Consider the following 18,572-nt stretch of genomic DNA (forward strand, 5'->3'; position numbering starts at 1 on the left):
CTGCACCTGCGGTGTAGATGCACCAAGGAAGACCTGCACGGTGAGGAAGGGCACTCAGCATGCAGCAAGATGCAACAGAAGCAGATGCCCTTCCTTTGAGCCAGTTATAGCTGCTAAGTCCAGTACTGAAATCAGCTCTTGGATCTTTGACCCTCAAGTAATAAAATAAAGGAAACTCTTTGATTTCCTGGTTCCTCTTTACTAACAGAGAACCCTGCTGTAAGGGACCTCGTCTAATGGTTTTGTGTCATTTAGCTCAAAGTGGTGCTCTTAGTTACGATGGGGAAAAGAGAGGAAACTGCTTGGATGCCAGGGCTGAGCCACCTGCCCTGGGCCCTGGCTCTCAGTCCCACTCCCACGCTTTTCTTTTTCTTTGTATTCTTATTTCTCTCTTCTTTCCACTTAAAAGGAGCCAAACTTGCATAAAGGTTCAAGCAGGGAATCCCCTTTCAGGAACCACTGGTGGGAAGATACACTGCCCTATGCGTGTCAGCGCAGGTATCCATGGAGCCGATCGCTGCAGAGCACCATGGAAGCCAGGAGTATAACTGGGTATCAAGAGGAGTAGTCAAGTTTGTAAGCAGGAGATCCATGAGCAGCTTTTGAATGGGGTGGTCCAAGTGTAATCACCAGTTCTGAAACCCCCATCCTACACAGGGCAGGAAGCGCAGAGCTGGTATCAGTGGGGCTTTCAAAACTTACGCTGTTTCCACCAGGATTGCGTCTGCCATTGGAGCACGAGGTCACTCTTGTGCTGACACAGAATGGCACAGAATTACACGAGGAATGAGGGTGTTTCCTTACGCATTTCTGCATCACTGGAGCCCTCCTTCTGTTTGTGTTGCTGGGGGAAGGGGGAGCAGTAGTGAGTTTTAGCTAGAAGTCAGTACATTTTTGTATGCTCTGGACTGTTTGAGATGTTAAAGAAGTGAGGTTCTTGTTCCCAAGTTAGACAGATCCTGGCTGCAGTCCTAAGGGAGGACATGGCACAGAGGTGATTCCTGGCTTCTCCCTAGCACCAGTGTTTTTTATTTGGCTGTACATACTCAAGGGGACACTTTTGCAGGAGGACTATCAGCTGAGAGCGATACCCCTATTATTTCATGGATCACTAATGTTTCTGTGCTGGCTGCCTCAGGGAGAGGCGAGGGAAATTGTCTCCCACCTTCCCGGGTGCGGGAGACTGCTGCTCTGCCAAGTGTGAGGTTATTTCAAATTCTTTGTTAATCTCCTGATCTCTTGGGAGTGCCATGGCTGAAGCATTGTGTCACATTAAAATTAGCTGGTTTTTACTTTGGTAGCAAACTATTTCCTGGGGGATATGATATTCCTATTCCACCTAGGTGTAGCTGTTGGCTTTTTTTTCCCCAACGGTGTGTCCAATGGCAAGGCCCCACTGAACTGGCACCAGAGCTAGTTCATAGGGGACCACAGAGAGAATAATTGCAGAGCAGACATGGCACTGCACAAATATACATGGGTATATTTATATATGACCTTGGAAAATAAGACAGTCCTTGGCATCCCATTGCAGTCCATCAGATGGTAGGTATTTAAAGGCTGGGTATTGCTGCACAGCAACACTGGCCAATGTTTCATGCAGACATATCTGCAGGCGTGAGTGCATGTGAACAAGGGTGCCATGCCGTACGTCCCGGTTTGCTCGAGCATGTGCACTCTTAGCTTTGGTTCTGTTGGACCCTTCTTGCCTCTCTGAAACTACCATGTATTTCCACTGCAATTATTCAGCTTCTTTCAGCTGTAGTGATCTACACAGGCATGGGGCAAAATTATCCTACTATTGGAGAACTTTAGTCCAATATTGGATTTCTGGGGTTTAGTTACTCTGTGCTTTGAAGGGCAGGTGAGGACATGTGTAGTCCAGAGCAGTACCTCTGAATTTGCAGCGTCACTGTTACCTTGTAATGCTTCTACTCTAACAAATATTACCTTGCTTTTCCAGGGAAGGGAACGAACCTGGGGATTCTGCAAAAATCACGTACAGTGAGCTGTTGCACAAAGTCTGTCAGTTCGCCAATGTCCTCCGCAGCCAAGGTACACAACTGAAGCAATAGTAGCGTTGGATACTGGGAAGGGGTTTGGAGATTGGGTTCATTTTTTGCCTGGTTGTCAGTCTGTTGAGTAATTCTGTGCAAAATGCTCCACTTCTGTGCTTCCACAGTTGTTAAGCAGGGTGGATGTAGATTTGCTCTGCATCAGACTTTCAGAGATTCATTTCTGGCTCCGTCTGTGAAAGCTAATCAATGCTGGTCATGTCAGCTGTACAAGGAAGAAATCTGTGCTCAAAACTTCCTGCTCTGGGGTTTTCCAGTAGCAGTGCTCAGTGATTAAATTTCTGCCTCCTTCAAGGGCTGTGTCTGATGAGAACATGGAATGTTCATTGCAGTTGTCTTAGAAGAGTCGTAGGGCTTGAAAGGCAAAACACAAGGCTGGTTCAGCTCTAACCCCAGCTGAAGTTTTATTGTGTGCATATAAATGTTGATTTTAAAAGCATTAATTTATTTCTATATCCTGTTCTTTTGACATGTGATATGTTCATTTTGACAAATGCCATGTTCATTTTCCCGCCGCAGGTGTGAAAAAAGGAGACCGAATTTCCATCTACATGCCGATGATCATGGAGCTGGTTGTAGCCATGCTTGCCTGTGCCAGGATTGGAGCTGTGCACTCTGTTGTGGTAGGAACAAGCCCTTTGCATTGCTTTTGGTTCTGAGTGACTGGGAAGGAGCAGCTCTTGGTTTTGGGTCGGTGAGGGAGAGGAGCTGGAAAGATGGGTGCTGACCATGAGGTGGATGGAAACTAAGACAAGGTGCTGTTTCCTAGACCTCTTCTGTATTAACTGTAGAACGACCTCCTTTAGCTTTCTCCCTCAGTGCCTGGTGGTATCGTTTACCTTGGCCGAACTGCACAGTTGCTCCTGAGGTTTTTTGGGTGGGGTGTTTTTTTTGTGTGTGTGTCCTTGCTGACTTGGTTGTGTGATCTCTGTCAGTTTGCAGGTTTCTCAGCAGCCTCTCTCTGTGAGCGGATTCTCAACTGTGGTTGTTCTGTCCTCATCACGGCAGGTAAAACATGCTTCTGTTCCCCTGAGCCTTTCACAGAATCAGAATCAACCATTACTGTTGCCTGCCTGGAAGGTCTTTATTTGAAAAGCCAAATGCACTTGGTATTAGGAGAGGAAGGGGCAGTGCTTCAGCTGAGCTGCCGCAAGGCAGATGCACTGCTTGTAGCTGTGCTTGAGTGCTGTTTTCTACTTTGAACATACAGTGAAGCATCTAAGCAGCCCGCCCACTTTGTCCTGTAAAGCATGATGTCACCAGCTGCTAATAACATGTTTCCAAATGCTTCCCATCCATGTTCCTCTTTTAAATCAGCCAGATGTCTGCAAGATGTATCATTTATGAGGCATTCCTAATATGAGAATTCCTTCCCTTTCCAATTTCAAGGAAATTTCTGTTGCAATTATCACCTTTTAAAGCAAGGGATCAAGAGGGGGGTAGTGCTTGCATGTAAGCCCACTGCATTTCCCCAACTGTTTTTTCCAATAGTGCAAAAAATAGTATTTTCATTAATAGGTCCACAGTATGGAAAGGACCCACTAAACTTTGTAATCTGTGTTCTGGCCGTGTTGGATTATTCCCCACAGAATATTCCCAAGACACTTGTCGGGTCAAATTGGAACCTCTCCCAGGGAAGGAATTTCACCATTTCTCCTGGCATCTGTTTCTCTGAGCTAAAAGGGCATATGAAGAAACCTTTCCCATCAAGCTTGCCTGTCTGTGTTCCCTCGCTCCACTCACTGCATGAACTCTGCTCTGCCCTCCTGAAACTGCTTGTTGCTTCCAGCTGTCCCAGGCTGCCTTGGCTGTGAAGCCCCTCTAATGTTTTCCTTACCATTTTGCAGATGCCTTTTATCGAGGGGACAAGCTGATCCACTTGAAGCAGATTGCAGATGAAGCTGTCCAGGAATGTAAAAACAAGTAAGTTTGGATTCCCTTGTAAGAAGGGCATCGCTGCCAGAATCTGCTCCTGCACAAATGGAAATGGAAGTTTTTGTATGTGACCAGACTCTGCAGCGGGTCAGACACAGGCTGCACTAGGCTCGTAAGCCTTTCAGAAGTAATACATGCTTCAACTCCCTTGTCTTAGAAATATTTTCTTTCAGCTTCCCTCTTGTCTTTTCTGACCTGAAGGCCTACATATTGGGTGGGAGGATTTTCTGGAGACAGACTGATCACTGTGACCCGTGGCAGATCTCCCAGTCCTGCAGCAGCAGCTCTTGGAGTGGGAAGGAAAAATGCACTGCCATACCAGTTGTGAAGGGTTGGTCACGGTGCCATAGGGCTTGTCAAGATGAGGCTTAAGTCTTGCTCCAAAGCCACTAATAATTCATCAGTAGTGAAATAAACCAGAAATTATTCAAGTTTGGGAAATGGCTGTGTAAACAGGAGCAGGAACTCCAGTTGACATGCACCAACACATGCACAAGATCAGGGCCTGACTGCACGCAAGTATATGGTGAAGCCGCTTTATTTTTTTAAGTGTCTTCACTGAGATACTGTAAACCATAAAGAGATAAACAGATCTGTCATCAGATTTTACAGAACGAGAAATAATCATAGTGAAATTACTTTGCCAAGCTTACAGACCAGTGTCTGTGTAGCTTATATGAGACTGAATGTGGTCCTGTAAGTTAGATCAGACGTGAAAATTCAGGGCAGATAGTCTGCATGTTAGAAATTCAAATTCTTCAAAAGCATTTAAGACTGAAATTTTAAAATACAAGTTTATATGTCTGTGGAATTACCTACATGGCAGGACAGAAGTGATCCTGAAGTTGGGAATTAACTGATGGAGGACGTGTGTTGGTACTCTGACAGGGTTGAAGGGCAGTAAGATAATTTTGCTTCCGTTATAGGTAGGCTCTGTTGGCCCTCATGAGAGGACAAGCCCCCATTCTTTTTCTTGATCTATAATCTGGCTTTGGAAGCCTTTCTTTCTGAGTCACACAAGCCGGTCATGCATAGGGGTGAGAGCAGCCACCTAACATCTCACGGGTGCTGTGGGAGGTCTTGTTTGTGGTCACAGGCAGGCAAATTTGGGATTTGTAAGGAATCTCTCCAGCAGTGACCTGAGAGAGATGCTTATGGGATCCCCACTTCCTCCACAGGAATCGCACCGGATAAACCCCCAGCCAGCTGTGCACAGACCTTTCCTATTCTCCGAGCTTTGTTCCTGTGGCTGGTGTCCCTTGGCAGTTCATGGTGTGCCTGGAGTTTGCATGGCAGCATACGCTCTAGCTCAGCAAAAGCAGTTCAGGGCCCCTGCTCTGCCTCCAGTGCTGCCTGTGAAGCTCACGAAGGGCAGGCTTAGCCCCCACCTGAACAGCCTGATCTGACAGCTCGTGCCTTTTACAGGGGCTCCCCTTTGAAAAAGTGCATCGTGGTGAAGCACCTGGGGAGGGAAGAAATAGCAGTGGACGGGACATGCAGCAAGTCTCCTCCTCTCAAAAGGCTGTGCCAGGATGTACAGGTATGCTCCTGGGGGGGATGATGGGGGGATTTTACTGCTATGGGCCTGAGCCCAGCAAATCAATTGGTACAAAACCACTGCAATGCTTCCCTGGATGATCCTGTTGTGACATCTGTTCCAGTCTTCTCCCCTCCTTGCTGTTCTTGTGTTGCGAGTGGTCTGAAAAAATGGTTCCTTTGCCTTACCAAGATCCTCTCCCTGCTGCTTCCTTTAACACCATCACTAGCTGCCAGCCCACAGGACCCCTGAGCGCACAGTGGGGTACATCTTCCAAACCACTAGGACAAGGACAAGATGCCTGTTTTCCTCCACCCAGTGGAGGACTTTTCCTTCCTAACCCTGTATGAATCTCCCCTTCTGTGCAAAGACCAATGCCATCCAGCACTGTAGCTGTGACAGTGGAAGCAGGAGAGAAAAAACAGGAGGCTTGTGCTTGTGGTGTGGGTTCAGCCATAGCCCCCCAACATGACAACAGTCATACACTGAGAATAGTGCAGTGTCTGTGTAGCTGGCACAGTAACTGTGTCAGCTGTCAGGGCTGGGGCTTTCCCTTGCAACTGAAACCAGATGAAAGGATGTGGGCCAGAGACCTGTAGCGAGACGGGGGTGCAAGGAGGAGAAGGTGTCATGGAGCTGTGACTGCCTGCTGAGTTCCTGATGCTGGTGTGCAGTCCTGCTGTGCCCCGGCAGCTATCTGCTGCCTTCATCCACTTATAGGCAGGTTGCTCTCAACTACCTAACAGCTCCATGTCTTGCAATGGTGTCTCTGTGTTTGGTGGTTATTTACATTGGTTTATCCCCATGCTGCTGCTTGCTCAGAAATGGGTTGTATTAGGGGAATGCGTATGAGCTTTGGACTCTGCTTTCAGAAGAGATGGTCTGTGCACATCCCTGGAACAAGAAGTCCAGCAGGTTCTGTATCCTAGAGTTAATTTTTCTCATTCAGCTGTGTTAATTTTATTGGAGTGTTGCTCAGTGTTTGCCAGCCTGGCCTCCTCTGCCCCTTCTTTTGTGAGGGCAGGGTACCTGCAAAGAGGTGGGAAACTGGAGCAGACCAGCCTTCACCTGTGAGGTTTCCCTGGTCGGGCTGTTGCAGAGAAGCCTGTCCCTGCGCTGGTCGCTGTTGGTGAGGTTAGATTGTTGTGCAGAATGTCCCAGGAGGAGGGAGGAGGCTGGAGGGGGTCTCTTACCCTTTGGCTCTTACTGCTTTACTTGTTCAGATGCTTTCTTAAAGATAGCTTTCCTTGTGAGCATGTTTTTACTATGCCATTGACTTGTGTAATGCTATCGGATGGTCCGAGGGCTGTGTGCTGGCTCTGTGCTTCTGTACCCAGCTGGCCATGTGCATGGGGTGGCCTTTGCAACCTGCCGCAGAGGTGGCAGGTACCCAGGGAAGGTGATAGAAATGGGCAGGCTTTTGCAAACTTGGCCTGGCCCCAGATCTGAGTGCTCTCCAGCCTGCCAGGGCAGTTTCCCAGAATCCAGGCCTGTGGGCTTCTAGCTCCCTGCCTGCAAAGCCTGGTGTGGATCCTCCAATTCTTGACTTTCACACCCTTTTTGTGGATTTTTAACAGGAAAAAAAGACTGAGAGCTCACAGAGACTCCATCCCAAGGTATTTACACACAGCACTGCCTTCCGCCTTGTAGCACCTCCCCTCCGCTTCCCCCTCCGGTGCTCCACCTTCCTAATCGCTCCAACTCTGCACGGCCACATGTGCCTTCCTAACGGGGTTACCAGCAGTTGCATGTTAGCAATAGATACCACTCGCCGCCGCTTGGCCAGAGCTCCTCACGGTTTTGGGGTGAATGCAGTGCTACCAACTTTGCTGCTGGAAACAAACCCGCATCCATAAAATCCTAAGTGCACATCGGCGTGGTGATGGGGGGAAATGCAGAACCACTGGGATGCACTGACAGCGTTTGGATGGCAGTTCATCTCTCTGCCTTTTAAAAGCAGCTCTTGCAATGCACTTTCCTTTGTGGTGAGGCTGGCAGGGATCACCCACAGCTTCCCAGCTGTGGCAGCGTGCTGCAGACAGCAAGCCTGGAGCTCCAGACCCAACGTGTGGACTCTGCCCACCCCATCCAAGGAGCTGTGGCCTCAAAACCCCATGAGCAGGCAGGCAGAGGCAGGCCTGACCTCAGGGGATGCATGCTGTGCTGTGGGTCTGATGTCCTATGTGGAGCAGAGGAAGTTGGGTGCTAAAATGGAGGGGTCCTGAAGGAAGAATGCAAGAAAGAAACTTGTTGGATGAGTTGGTGTGAGCCTACCTTGGGCTTGTTTGATGTGGTGTATTGCTGGGAGCTTGCTGGTGAGACAGACTTGTGGAAACTGCTTTGCCAGGTAAAGCCAGGAGCCCTGGGGATCCATGATAGCTTTCCAAGTGGGCTCGATTATGCTTGGCTAGCAGAACAGCAGCTAGTGTCCCCTGTACTGCATGTGCAGGTGCTCCATGCTGGGCTGTGGGGTCCTGGTGCCTCAAAATGGCAGTTGAATATCTTTAGGGGTGCAGAGAGTCACTGTGTGACCCCCGCAGCTGCTCGCCATGCACCCCAATTGAGGGAGCTGTGGGGACCCAGCACAGGCTTTAGCTCTGCAAGGAGGAGATGTGCCCCAGCTGGGAGCTGCAAGGCTCTGGGTCTTGCACTGAACTGTGCCACCCCAGGAAGGTAGCCAGCCAACACAACCCTTGGGGTGGCCTCTGTCTATCAGTCAAGCGTTGGTGGCTCTGCTACAGCTTTGGCATCCTCAGGCCAGTGCTGGGTGGTTCTGTGTGGGAGCAGTCACGTCTTACCATGGTAATTACCTTAAATTCCAGATAACAGGTTCTTTTCAGGTCTGCAGGACCAAGCAGTGTGAACCCAATGTGTTCTTGCCTGTCTTGGGCCATGCTGCCATAGGGGTCCCTGCAAGGTGTGCAGGACCAGCAGGTGTGTAGCTGTGCTAAGTGAGGCTTGCTGCTTTGCTGTTCGACTGTGGCTGGGGCCAGCCCAAGAGGGCAGGAGGAGCCTGTTTGCTGTGAGAGTGCAGAGCAGCTGCTGCTGCAGGCCCTCTCCTGGCGGCTGCTGCTGAGAGGGAGTTACCAGCATCGCCAAGGGTTTGGACAATCTGCTTCAGGTCTTGCAGCCAGACTGTGTTTAAAGGTTTTCCTTGTGGCTGTGGGCTGAGAAAAGGAGCTTCTGGAGTGGGAGCTACAGCTCTGGTGCATGGTTTGCAGCAAACAGTGCTGGGGCAGCAGCTGTGCTGTGAACATCTGCCTTGATGGTCCATGAGGGGGTGAGGTTGGGACTACACCCCTCATCCCTCCTCTCTTGCTTTTGGGTGGGCCTGTTTCTAATCTGCTTTTCTCAGACCCCCTGGAACCCAGCCGTGGACATGTGGTGGCATGAGCTGATGAGCAGTGCCAGCACGGAATGTGAGCCCGAGTGGTGTGACTCGGAGGACGAACTCTTCATTCTCTACACAAGTGGCTCAACTGGGAAACCCAAGGTATGCTTCCCAGCTCGCTGCCCACGGGGCTGGGCTGAACCACAGTAACACCTCAGCTGGAACTGCTGAGGATCTCACTGGGAGGCCAGGGTAAGAAGAGGAGCCATGCAGGTCTTGGGAAAAGGGCTGTGCTGGTCATTCCTGCGCAGCTTCTGTTTGAGCTCAGTGGACTGGTGATGCTCAGCTTGGCCTGGGAGGGTAAGGGCCCTGGTAGGAGCTGGCCCTGACAGTTGTATGCCTTCTTCTTGTAGGGGGTGCTGCATACGGTGGGTGGATACATGCTTTTTGCTGCCACGTCATTTAAATATGTGTTTGATTACCAACCTGAGGATGTCTACTGGTGCACAGCTGACATTGGATGGATAACAGGCCATTCCTACCTCACTTACGGACCCTTGGCAAACGGGGCAACTAGCGTGTTAGTAAGTGCTGGATGGCAGCTGGGTGCATTTACTCCAAGAAAGTGGAGTTCGTACTGCTGAGCTGCATCCCTGCATTGCTCTGTGATGAGTGTGCTTCTCACTCGCGTGCAGTGCGCTGGGCTCTGCATGGAAGGGTTGCAATCCCCAGGGAGGGCATGGGAGACTGCTTGATGATAGATGGAGGGGCTCGTTTGTGTGTGTGGCTTTTGGGTGGTTAATTTTTCAAATGCTCCCGTTTCTTTCCCTTAGAAGTGCAAGCCTTGTGTACCAGGGGAGTCGGGGCTGCTGCAGGGTAATGTGAAAGCTGGATCAGGAGCAGGGAGTGATGTTTTCATTGCTGATGCTGATTTGACAACCTGCATTTAACTCCTGTGCCTGTATCTCCTTTGGCAGTGTATGGCTGCAACTTGAATATAAAGCAGGGAGCCAGAGGCCTGTGCCAAAGACTGCCTGGGGAAATGCAAACTGGAGAATCACTGTCACGTTGGGGAGTCCTTTTGGGTGTTCCTGATGCTTCTGGTTGTAGTTCTGTCACCTCTTGCCCTTTACCATGCGGGCAGGATCATTTGTGCTGGTGGGGCAGTGTCGCTGTGATAGCCATCCAAGTGCCTGTGCCAAGTGCCTACTAGGGTGTTTTGGGGGATGTTTGCTAGGACACCTCAGGTAGGATGTTGCCAAATCCATTCCACAGAAGCAGTATAAGAGGTCCCTGGTCCGGGCAGGTTTCACTGCCTGGTGCTCCTAGCATTTCTGTAAGAGCATAGTAGGGTCTAACTGCTTGGGAAGATGCTGCAGGCCAGGAGCAGTAAAGGACAGCTGTGTCATTGCCCTGTCTCCTGCTCAGTTTGAAGGTGTACCCACCTACCCAGATGTCGGACGAATGTGGAGCATTGTTGACAAGTACAAGGTGACCAAGTTCTACACAGCACCCACGGCCATCCGGCTGCTGATGAAGCATGGGGAGGAGCCTGTCAAAAAGTAAGTGCCAGTCCCCAGTAGCATGGGGATCCCTAGCTCTGGCACAGCCAGAGGCTCCTGATGCGGGGCCCCAGCTGCTTCTCCGAGCAACGGCTTCCCCAGCATATCTTCTGAACAGACCAGGATCTTCTGCCTTCTACACAGCAATATGCAGACCATGTTTCTGCACTCCCAGTACTAACTTCATTATGACACTTCTGAGCAGGTCCTTCTCTTTCATTGTAAGCTGCCACTAAGCTCAGAGATTGCAGGTTCTCCCTGCTCCTGGCCCAAAGCTCTGTGTTGGGTAGAGACCCCCACTGCATTCTGCTCCTTGGCCCAAGGAAGGGGAGGAGCAGAACCAAGTAGGAGCTTGGAATGGGAGACACCAAAATCAGAGGTCTCCTTTCTTCCCCCATGGAAGAGGGCCAAGAAGGGTCTGAACCATGCCTGGAAGCCCCAAGTACACTTTGGGTACCCAGGGTTCCTGAAGACTCTGCTGTGCAGCAAGCTCACAGCTGCTGCTCTCTGTGGTCTGCTGAGCCCCTGCCAGCCCCCTCCTCTCTGCAGGCACAGCAGGAAGTCTCTGAAGGTGCTGGGGAGCGTCGGTGAGCCCATCAACCCTGAAGCCTGGCTGTGGTACTACCGTGTGGTGGGAGAAGAGAGGTGTCCCATTGTGGACACATTCTGGCAGACAGAGACAGTGAGTCCTCGCTTGGGTGCCCCTGGGACCTCTCTTTCCCTTGTGCTCCCTGCAGGATGTCTTTGTAGATTTGCCATAGTGTTTCTCTGGTTTTATGTGGACTAGTTTGCCTTGCCCAGGAGACCCTGGTGCAGCCTGCAAGTGTTGGTTCCCCTTCTCCTCTTTCTTTCCTGGACCTCAAACAGGCTCCAAGGGGAGACCTTCCTCTCCAAAAAGTCCCTGCCAAGGTCTGCTCTGGAACCCGCTCTCCTCCCCCTTTTTCTCTCCCCCAGCAGCTCCAAAGCTTCGTATCCAAACATAGGCTCCTTGTCCCCTGCCATATCCTTCCTAAGGCCCCACCTCCTCAACAGCCCCAAGCAGCCTGCATCTGACTGGGATGTGATGCGACCAGAGTCGATGCAAACAGCTGCGGGATGGGCTGGCATAGCCCAGACTCACTCGTTTTTGCCTCTCTTGGCAGGGTGGCCACATGCTGACATCCCTCCCTGCTGCCACCCCGATGAAGCCAGGCTCAGCTGTGAGTACTTCTGTTTTCCTCCCCAGGGGCCGTGGCAAGGCACTGCGGTAGCAGCTGGCACTGTTTGTACCATGGCCTGGTGGTTACCAGCCTGCCAGGGTGCTCATGGGACAGTGGTGCATGTGGGGAGGTGGCCACCACCAAAAATCCCAGGCCTGGCTCATTGTAGCTGCACTCATAGGCCCCATGTGCCACAGCCTCTCCTAAACTGCCCTTGTTCTGCCTTTCAATCCTTCTGGTTCATGGGGTTTTAAGGAATGGGCTCACCTCTGTGTCTCCTTGTCCTCTGGTCCCCATGGCAGACGTTCCCCTTCTTCGGTGTGGTCCCTGCCATCTTGAACGAGTCGGGGGAAGAGCTGGAAGGAGAAGCAGAAGGCTACCTGGTAAAGAAGGGCTGATCCTCCCCACCCTCCTCTTGTCTGTTCCCCATGAGCTCCGGGACCTTTCTGGTAGCATACACAATCTCCGCTTACTCTGGATCCATGTAAGGGACCCCCTTGGGTGGTAGGAACTCCCTTCACTGCCGTAACTTGCTGGGAGTTTTATGCTGTAAACAAACTGTTCAGCTGATCGTTACATGCACTTGCACACATGGGCAAGGCAGGAGGACGGGAAGAACTTTTCAGCCAAGCTCCTTCCCCCATGCCAAGCCTGGTGAGACTTTCCCAGTAGATCAGCACTGGGCAGCAAGTGTCTGAGTGTCATCACTCATGGCTATCTCTAGCATTTCTGTCACTGCATGCAAAGACTGCATGAATATCTATTGCCATAGTGCAAAGCCTGCCTTACTGGTTTTGCTTTCACTGACTTGGGTCTGCATTTTTCACCATCAGGTATTTAAGCAGCCCTGGCCAGGAATAATGCGCACACTGTATGGAAACCACCAGCAGTTTGAAACCACATACTTCAAGAAGTTCCCTGGGTACTACGTGACAGGCGACGGTAAGGTTGTCTGGGGAGTGTGTGGCTGCAGAGGCCTGGGGACAAGCAATTTAAATCTTGCTGTGTCCTGGCCTCAGAATCCCTTATCAATTTCTCCAAGGGCTGGTGCTGCTTCCTCATGCTGTCATTTCTGGCTATTTCTAGGTTGCAGGAGAGATAAAGATGGTTATTACTGGATCACAGGGCGAATTGATGACATGTTGAATGTTTCTGGTAAGAACAAGTTTTGTCTTCAGCGGTGACCAATGCACTTTCTGACACTAGTTAAAAAAGCCACCTTGCTTTATGGTGGATGGTTCTGCATCTGTGACTCTGCCCAGCAACCTGTCCTCAAAGTGGATCTAATTGTTTGGGTCAGGGTTATTTCTGAGACAGATGAGTCTGTGATTTGGTGACTTTCTACATCATCTCCTCTGGAGACAACACGCTGGAGGGAAGGAACCTCTTAGAGGAGGTCCTTAACCAGAAAAGGAACCTCTGTGCTAGAGGATTTAGGGCTACAGGGAATCACGGAGGCTGGGCAGGACCATGTGGTCCCTAATCCAACCTGCTGTTCCATGTAGGGCTAACCTTGAAGCTGGATCAGGCTTCTTAGGGCTGCATCTACAGAGGTGGAGATTCTCCCACCTCTCTTGACTGAGTCTTTGAGATTCAGCTGCTTCTCAGCCCATAATTTTCCATATACTGTATTTAATAGCTCCCTCCCTCCTTTCCTGGAGGCTGTAGCCTACAGGTACTTAGTGCTGGCTGAGAGATGCTGCTGTACTTGGCCCTGGATCAAACTAGATCTTTTCATCTGACCAACACTGCTTGATCCTCCACCTACTGATCATTTTGGGAATTTACCACCTTCCCATGGTTTTTCTGACAGCAGTCCTGGGGTGGACTGTCAGAGCCCAGGTACAGGAGCAGAGGTGTACAGGAGTGAGTTGTGCTCCTGCCCTAAGATGTGGAGCATCATTTCACCTCCCCATTGCGATGAGCAGGCACGGTGCATGGCAGGGCCGGTTCTGGGCTCTGCAGATCTGCCGGCTTCTTCCTCTGCACCTTCCAGCTGACTGTGTAGGCAGGTCTCCTCTTACCAAATCCAGCTCCTCCTCAGCCTGTGCTCTGTTTAATCCCATGGCTGCGAACAGTTCATGATCTGCTGAAGACAGAAGCCTAAAAGTAGGAGGGAGAACAGCCAGGGTAGGTGGCCTCGATCTGCAGGGGAGTGATGCCTGGCAGCCTTGGGGCAGCCCAGCCCCTGCACTGCTGAAACAAGTTTCTCTCTCCAACCGTTGTCTTTTCTCAAGCAAATGAAATTGATGTTCTCAAACCTATAGTTTAGGGCCTTCTACACCTGCAGACTTCTTTCTCCCAGCTGCTGGGAGGCTGCGGGACCACAGCCCTGTGCAGGTCGGTAAAGCACTGCCTCTCCTTGCTTCCAGGCCACTTGCTGAGCACCGCAGAGGTGGAGTCAGCCTTGCTTGAGCACACTGCCATCTCGGAGGCTGCAGTGGTTGGTCACCCACACCCCCTGAAAGGCGAGTGCCTCTACTGCTTTGTGACCCTGAGAGAAGGCCACGAGTTCACCAAGAACCTGATGGATGAGCTGAAAAAACAAGGTAGGAACGGCCATGTATTTGGGAGGTTACATGGCAGGGAGAAGGAGGACAGCGCTGGGCAGGTGATGGAGGGGTTAAGGGTTTGGGTGCTTGAACAAGGGTGTGGGTAATCTGGGGAATGCAGCACGGACAACTGCGACAAGGTGCCCCCTTTGATTAGAGAGCATGCTGGCGAAGACTAAAATTAGTTCTCCTGGCCTTTGACTGTTCATGTGATGCTGTCTCTGCCTCTTGGGAGTTGGCAGCCACATGAAGGACTGGGTACCCGGCAGGCTTTCTCTTGCAGCAGGGCTCTCCTGTGTGGGCACAGCTCCCATGGTGCTCCCTGGCAGATTTTGACTTGCTGTGAGGATTGTTCAGTTGCTTTGGGGTAGTGCTCTGGGTGGTTTTGCACTGGTCTCAAGAGAGGTCTCCCATTGCCACAACAGACTGAAGCATTTAATACATGAAATGGACCCTTGGCAGTTTCTTCTCTGTAGCAACCCAACAGTGAATCAGTCCTTGCTCTATCAAAATAGTGATAGGGATTGGCATAGCCATTAGAGAGGTCTCTTGAAGTTGGAGAGAATGAAAATGATGCCGAGATCAATTGTATAAGGTTCAACAGGGCCAAGTGCCGGGTCCTGCACTTAGGTCACACCAACCCCAGGCAACGCCCCAGGCGTGGGGCAGAGGGGCTGGGAAGTGCCCGGCGGAGAAGGCCCTGGGGGTGCTGGCTGACAGCCGGCTGGGCATGAGCCAGCAGTGCCCAGGTGGCCAAGGAGGCCACCAGCCCCTGGGCTTGTGTCAGCACTGGTGTGGCCAGCAGGGGCTGGGCAGGGATGGGGCCCCTGTGCTCGGCACTGGGGAGGCCCCACCTCGAATGCTGGGCTCAGGTTTGGGCCCCTCGGGACAAGAAGGGCCTTGAGGGGCTGGAGCGTGTCCAGAGAAGGGCAGCGGAGCTGGGGCAGGGTCTGGAGCACAAGTGTGCTGGGGGGCGGCTGAGGGAGCTGGGGGGGTTTAGCCTGGAGAAGAGAGGGCTGAGGGGAGCCCTTCTCACCCTCTGCAACTACTTCAAAGGAGGTTGTAGTGAGGTGGGGGTTGGTCTCTCCTCCCAGGTCACTAGCAACAGAACAAGAGGAAAGGCCTCAAGCTGCATCAGGGGAGGTTTAGATCGGATATTAGGAAAAAATTCTTTACTGAAAGAGTGGTCAGGCATTGGAATAGGCTGCTTAGAGAAGTGGTGGGGTCACCATCCCTGGAGGCGTTTAAAAAACGTATAGACATGGCACTTCAGAGCATGGTTTAGGAAGCATGGTGGTGTGTTGGCGATGGGACTTGATGATCTTAGATGTCTTTTCAACCTTAATTCTATGTATGATTCTATGAAAAGATGAGTGCTCTTGCCTCTGGGAAGATGTGCTTATAGCCCTGTTGGCATTGCAGGTCTTGCTGCCCCCTCCCACAGCCCAGAGGCTCGGGTGCAGCAGCCCTAGTGCTGCCCTACAGTACCTACAATGAAAATCTCTCTGGGCTTTTTTTTTTTTCCTTTCCAGTCAGAGAAAAAATCGGACCGATAGCAACACCCGATTACATCCAGAATGCCCCAAGCCTGCCCAAAACCCGCTCAGGTAAGGGGCACAGTGGCAGTGCTGGGGAGGACGGAGTAGTTCCTGCCACTGGAAGGAAATAGGCCCTAAACTGCTTGTCCAGGGCCACTCAAATTCAGGGGGGAGAAACCTCAGGGCAAGCAGGATGCTGCAGGTCTGGGCAGTCCCCGCTCCTGTTAAGGATGCCGAAGAGATCCTGACTCCTGCTTTTCTTTGGCTGTCATTACAGGAAAGATTACCAGACGAATATTAAGGAAGATTGCCAAAAATGAGCAAGATCTGGGGGACATCTCTACTTTGGCAAACCCAGGCATCATAAAACATCTTTTCAACAGCAGATGTGACACAAAAGAGTAGCAGCATGACCTGTCCCTGCTGAGCAGAACTGTAGCAGCAGCAGTGTCCTCATGAGCAGGTCCCTTGAATAACCACTGTCTGCCCAGGGAAGGAAACCTTCACCTGTTGAATTGAATGTACTAACGTTATGAATGAGGGAAAGGCTGGCTCTGGAGAGGCTGTGTCTCACTAGCGTGGCCATGCCTTGGAGGAGCGCGTGCATCGTGTTCCAGATGGGTATCGTACATCTGAGGTTCAGCCTCGTGCACAGAGGGACTCGCCCTCCTCACTTTTCAGCACCTCGTTCTTGATTTTTAATTTTTAATTTTATTGGGGGGGGGGATGTAATTGAGGAGCTCTGGCACCTTGCGCATGGTGGGAAGGAACTTTGGGGGTTGGAAGGGAAGTGGTGCTGGAGTTACTCAAGGCAGGCAGGCAAGGGAGGTGCATCTGCCACTGCCCACATGCCAGCTAAGCTTCCTTTTCTACTCGGAATGCCACAGCTACGGAACATAAAAATGCTTTCATGTCATAACTGTATAGCTGAGTCTTGCATGCACCATCCAAGCCTGTTTCTAGCAGAGGTCCCCCAGCCTGAAAGGGAGTGGGGCCAGGCTCAAGGGAGCTCTGTGCTCTAAACAGGTTTTTTAGAGCAGTTTAGTACCAAGATCTGCTGCTTCCAAACTGCGTGGCATCAGCTGGTCTGCTTTCCCAATCTGGGATTCTTCACTGGCTGCGGACACGATAGGGAGCACATATGATCTAGAAGGAAAAGTGCTGGTCTGACGTGCTCCACAGAGCACCACTTCCTCCTGCTCTGCTGCCACCAGGTCTCACTGAACTCGGAGGCTGTGCAGCTGGATGCTCTTTTTGCATCCTGGGGTCGGAGCAGGTGCTGTTGATACCAAAGGATGGAGGGGGAACAGAGGCATGCAGAGGCACTTTTCTCATTGCGGGCAAACCAGGTGCTGGATTATAGTGCACCACAACCATTGCTACAGTGAAGAAAGCAATGCAGGCTGGGCTGTGTTAGTCCTAGATGTTTTCTCATCAGGAAAAAAAATGGTGGAAGATGTCTGAAGTTAGCTTTTGCTTGCATCTGACACGGCTTTATGATGATAAGAGGGGAAAAAACCCAAAACCTCTAGCCCAAGAGCCTGAACATCACAAGGTACTGCCAAAGCCATTCTTCACATGAATTACATTTAACCTCCAGCCCTGGGTTGAGCTGGGAGACATACCTTCTTTGTAATGTCTGTATGAAAATTGCATGTGAACTGTTTAATTTTGTATTTAAACCAAAGGAGAAATGGGCTTTAAAAGTTGCTGCAACAGCTGTTTTGGTGAGTGCCAATGTGCAGGCTTTACCTGTGAGCTGGGCTGGAAAGGACGAGGCAACTGCTTCTGGGGCTGGTTGCTGTGGGGAGGGGTTGCGGATACTCTGGTGGGCTGTTGGCCAAGACCCATGTCTCACTTCTTACCCGCTGCTCTCACTGGCACAGCACTTGTCTGTCACCTGTAACCCCACTGTGTGCCACTGTCCCATGTGCCCCCGTGGCTCCGTACCACTGGATTGTGCCACCTCGTTGACAAGGATTCCTACGTCATCCCTCCGCCTCTGTTACTTCATCTGCTATGTAGTTTTGGCTGGAAACAGCCAGAATGTTATGCAAAATGGAATAAAGTTCAAGGAAATAAAATGGAAACAGGCTTAGTGTGTGCAGGGGCTGTAGGTGCTTGTCTGCTGCTGAGCCTGGGGTAGGTGGGGGTACTCAGATACTGCTGCTGGATGGGTCGTGCCATAAGCGGGGTAGGCTTTTGGGGATGGCAAGGGGAAGGTTACTGCCAGTGTGATGATTTATTTCGTGGACTGGGATTTTCAGGCTGTGATTTCTCAGTCTGTGCTGCTGCTCTACACTGGGGCAAGGGCAGAAGCACTGGCTCCATGGTCAGAGCTTGTGCCTGTTTCCCCTGGTCTCCAGCCAATGTTGTTCCACTAAGGCTCACAGAAAGCACAAGATGGCAAGACATATGTCTGTCAACAGCCATCTGATGCGGACCCATGCCAGGGAGACAGACAAGCCCCCGCTGCGAGCAGCCAAGGAATCGTGCAGATGTTGATCACTGCCTCGCTGCCACACCAGGCTGGGTCCTCACCCAGGGACAGCGATGGAGACCAGCCTCTGCCTCCACACTGTGGTCCCCAGTGCCACCTTTGGCTGAGGCTTCACCATCTCAGGAGCCCTGCCACAGCGCTCTCCTCCTCACACCTGCATCGGACCCTGGGCCCTTTCCAGGCTGAGTGCTTCCTCCTGGAGCCTGTCTCACCGGGCCTCCCTCACACCAGCAGCTCTCCATTCACTGGTTGTGCTGGGCCAGCGCTGCAGAGCCAAGTGAGGACCCATCTCCCAGGTGGTGCTGTGCAGCCTTACAGCGACCAGGGCAGAAAACAGTGGGCT

At 51.4% G+C, this 18,572-nt stretch overlaps 1 protein-coding gene across 2 annotated transcripts in view; it reads left to right on the plus strand.

Moving 5' to 3' along the window:
* Positions 1 to 17,813, plus strand: part of ACSS2 (acyl-CoA synthetase short chain family member 2) — a 34,141-nt gene extending 16,328 nt beyond the window's left edge. The window contains exons 3-19 of one of the 2 annotated variants that reach the window (XM_064465791.1): positions 1,964 to 2,055; positions 2,595 to 2,698; positions 3,011 to 3,083; positions 3,923 to 3,998; positions 5,436 to 5,550; positions 7,125 to 7,163; positions 8,903 to 9,040; positions 9,292 to 9,462; positions 10,307 to 10,440; positions 10,990 to 11,122; positions 11,583 to 11,639; positions 11,942 to 12,022; positions 12,473 to 12,581; positions 12,726 to 12,794; positions 14,012 to 14,188; positions 15,724 to 15,798; positions 16,007 to 17,813. In XM_064465791.1, coding sequence (XP_064321861.1) covers positions 1,964 to 2,055; positions 2,595 to 2,698; positions 3,011 to 3,083; positions 3,923 to 3,998; positions 5,436 to 5,550; positions 7,125 to 7,163; positions 8,903 to 9,040; positions 9,292 to 9,462; positions 10,307 to 10,440; positions 10,990 to 11,122; positions 11,583 to 11,639; positions 11,942 to 12,022; positions 12,473 to 12,581; positions 12,726 to 12,794; positions 14,012 to 14,188; positions 15,724 to 15,798; positions 16,007 to 16,134 — 1,771 coding nt within the window. In that variant the 3' untranslated portion in view covers positions 16,135 to 17,813. The remainder of the gene's footprint in view (positions 1 to 1,963; positions 2,056 to 2,594; positions 2,699 to 3,010; positions 3,084 to 3,922; positions 3,999 to 5,435; positions 5,551 to 7,124; positions 7,164 to 8,902; positions 9,041 to 9,291; positions 9,463 to 10,306; positions 10,441 to 10,989; positions 11,123 to 11,582; positions 11,640 to 11,941; positions 12,023 to 12,472; positions 12,582 to 12,725; positions 12,795 to 14,011; positions 14,189 to 15,723; positions 15,799 to 16,006) is intronic. The other variant, XM_064465792.1, reaches the window with a different exon arrangement.
* The last annotated feature ends 759 nt before the right edge of the window (positions 17,814 to 18,572 follow it).

This window comes from Phalacrocorax carbo, chromosome 14 (assembly GCF_963921805.1).
Source record: "Phalacrocorax carbo chromosome 14, bPhaCar2.1, whole genome shotgun sequence".
Classification (NCBI taxonomy): domain Eukaryota; kingdom Metazoa; phylum Chordata; class Aves; order Suliformes; family Phalacrocoracidae; genus Phalacrocorax; species Phalacrocorax carbo.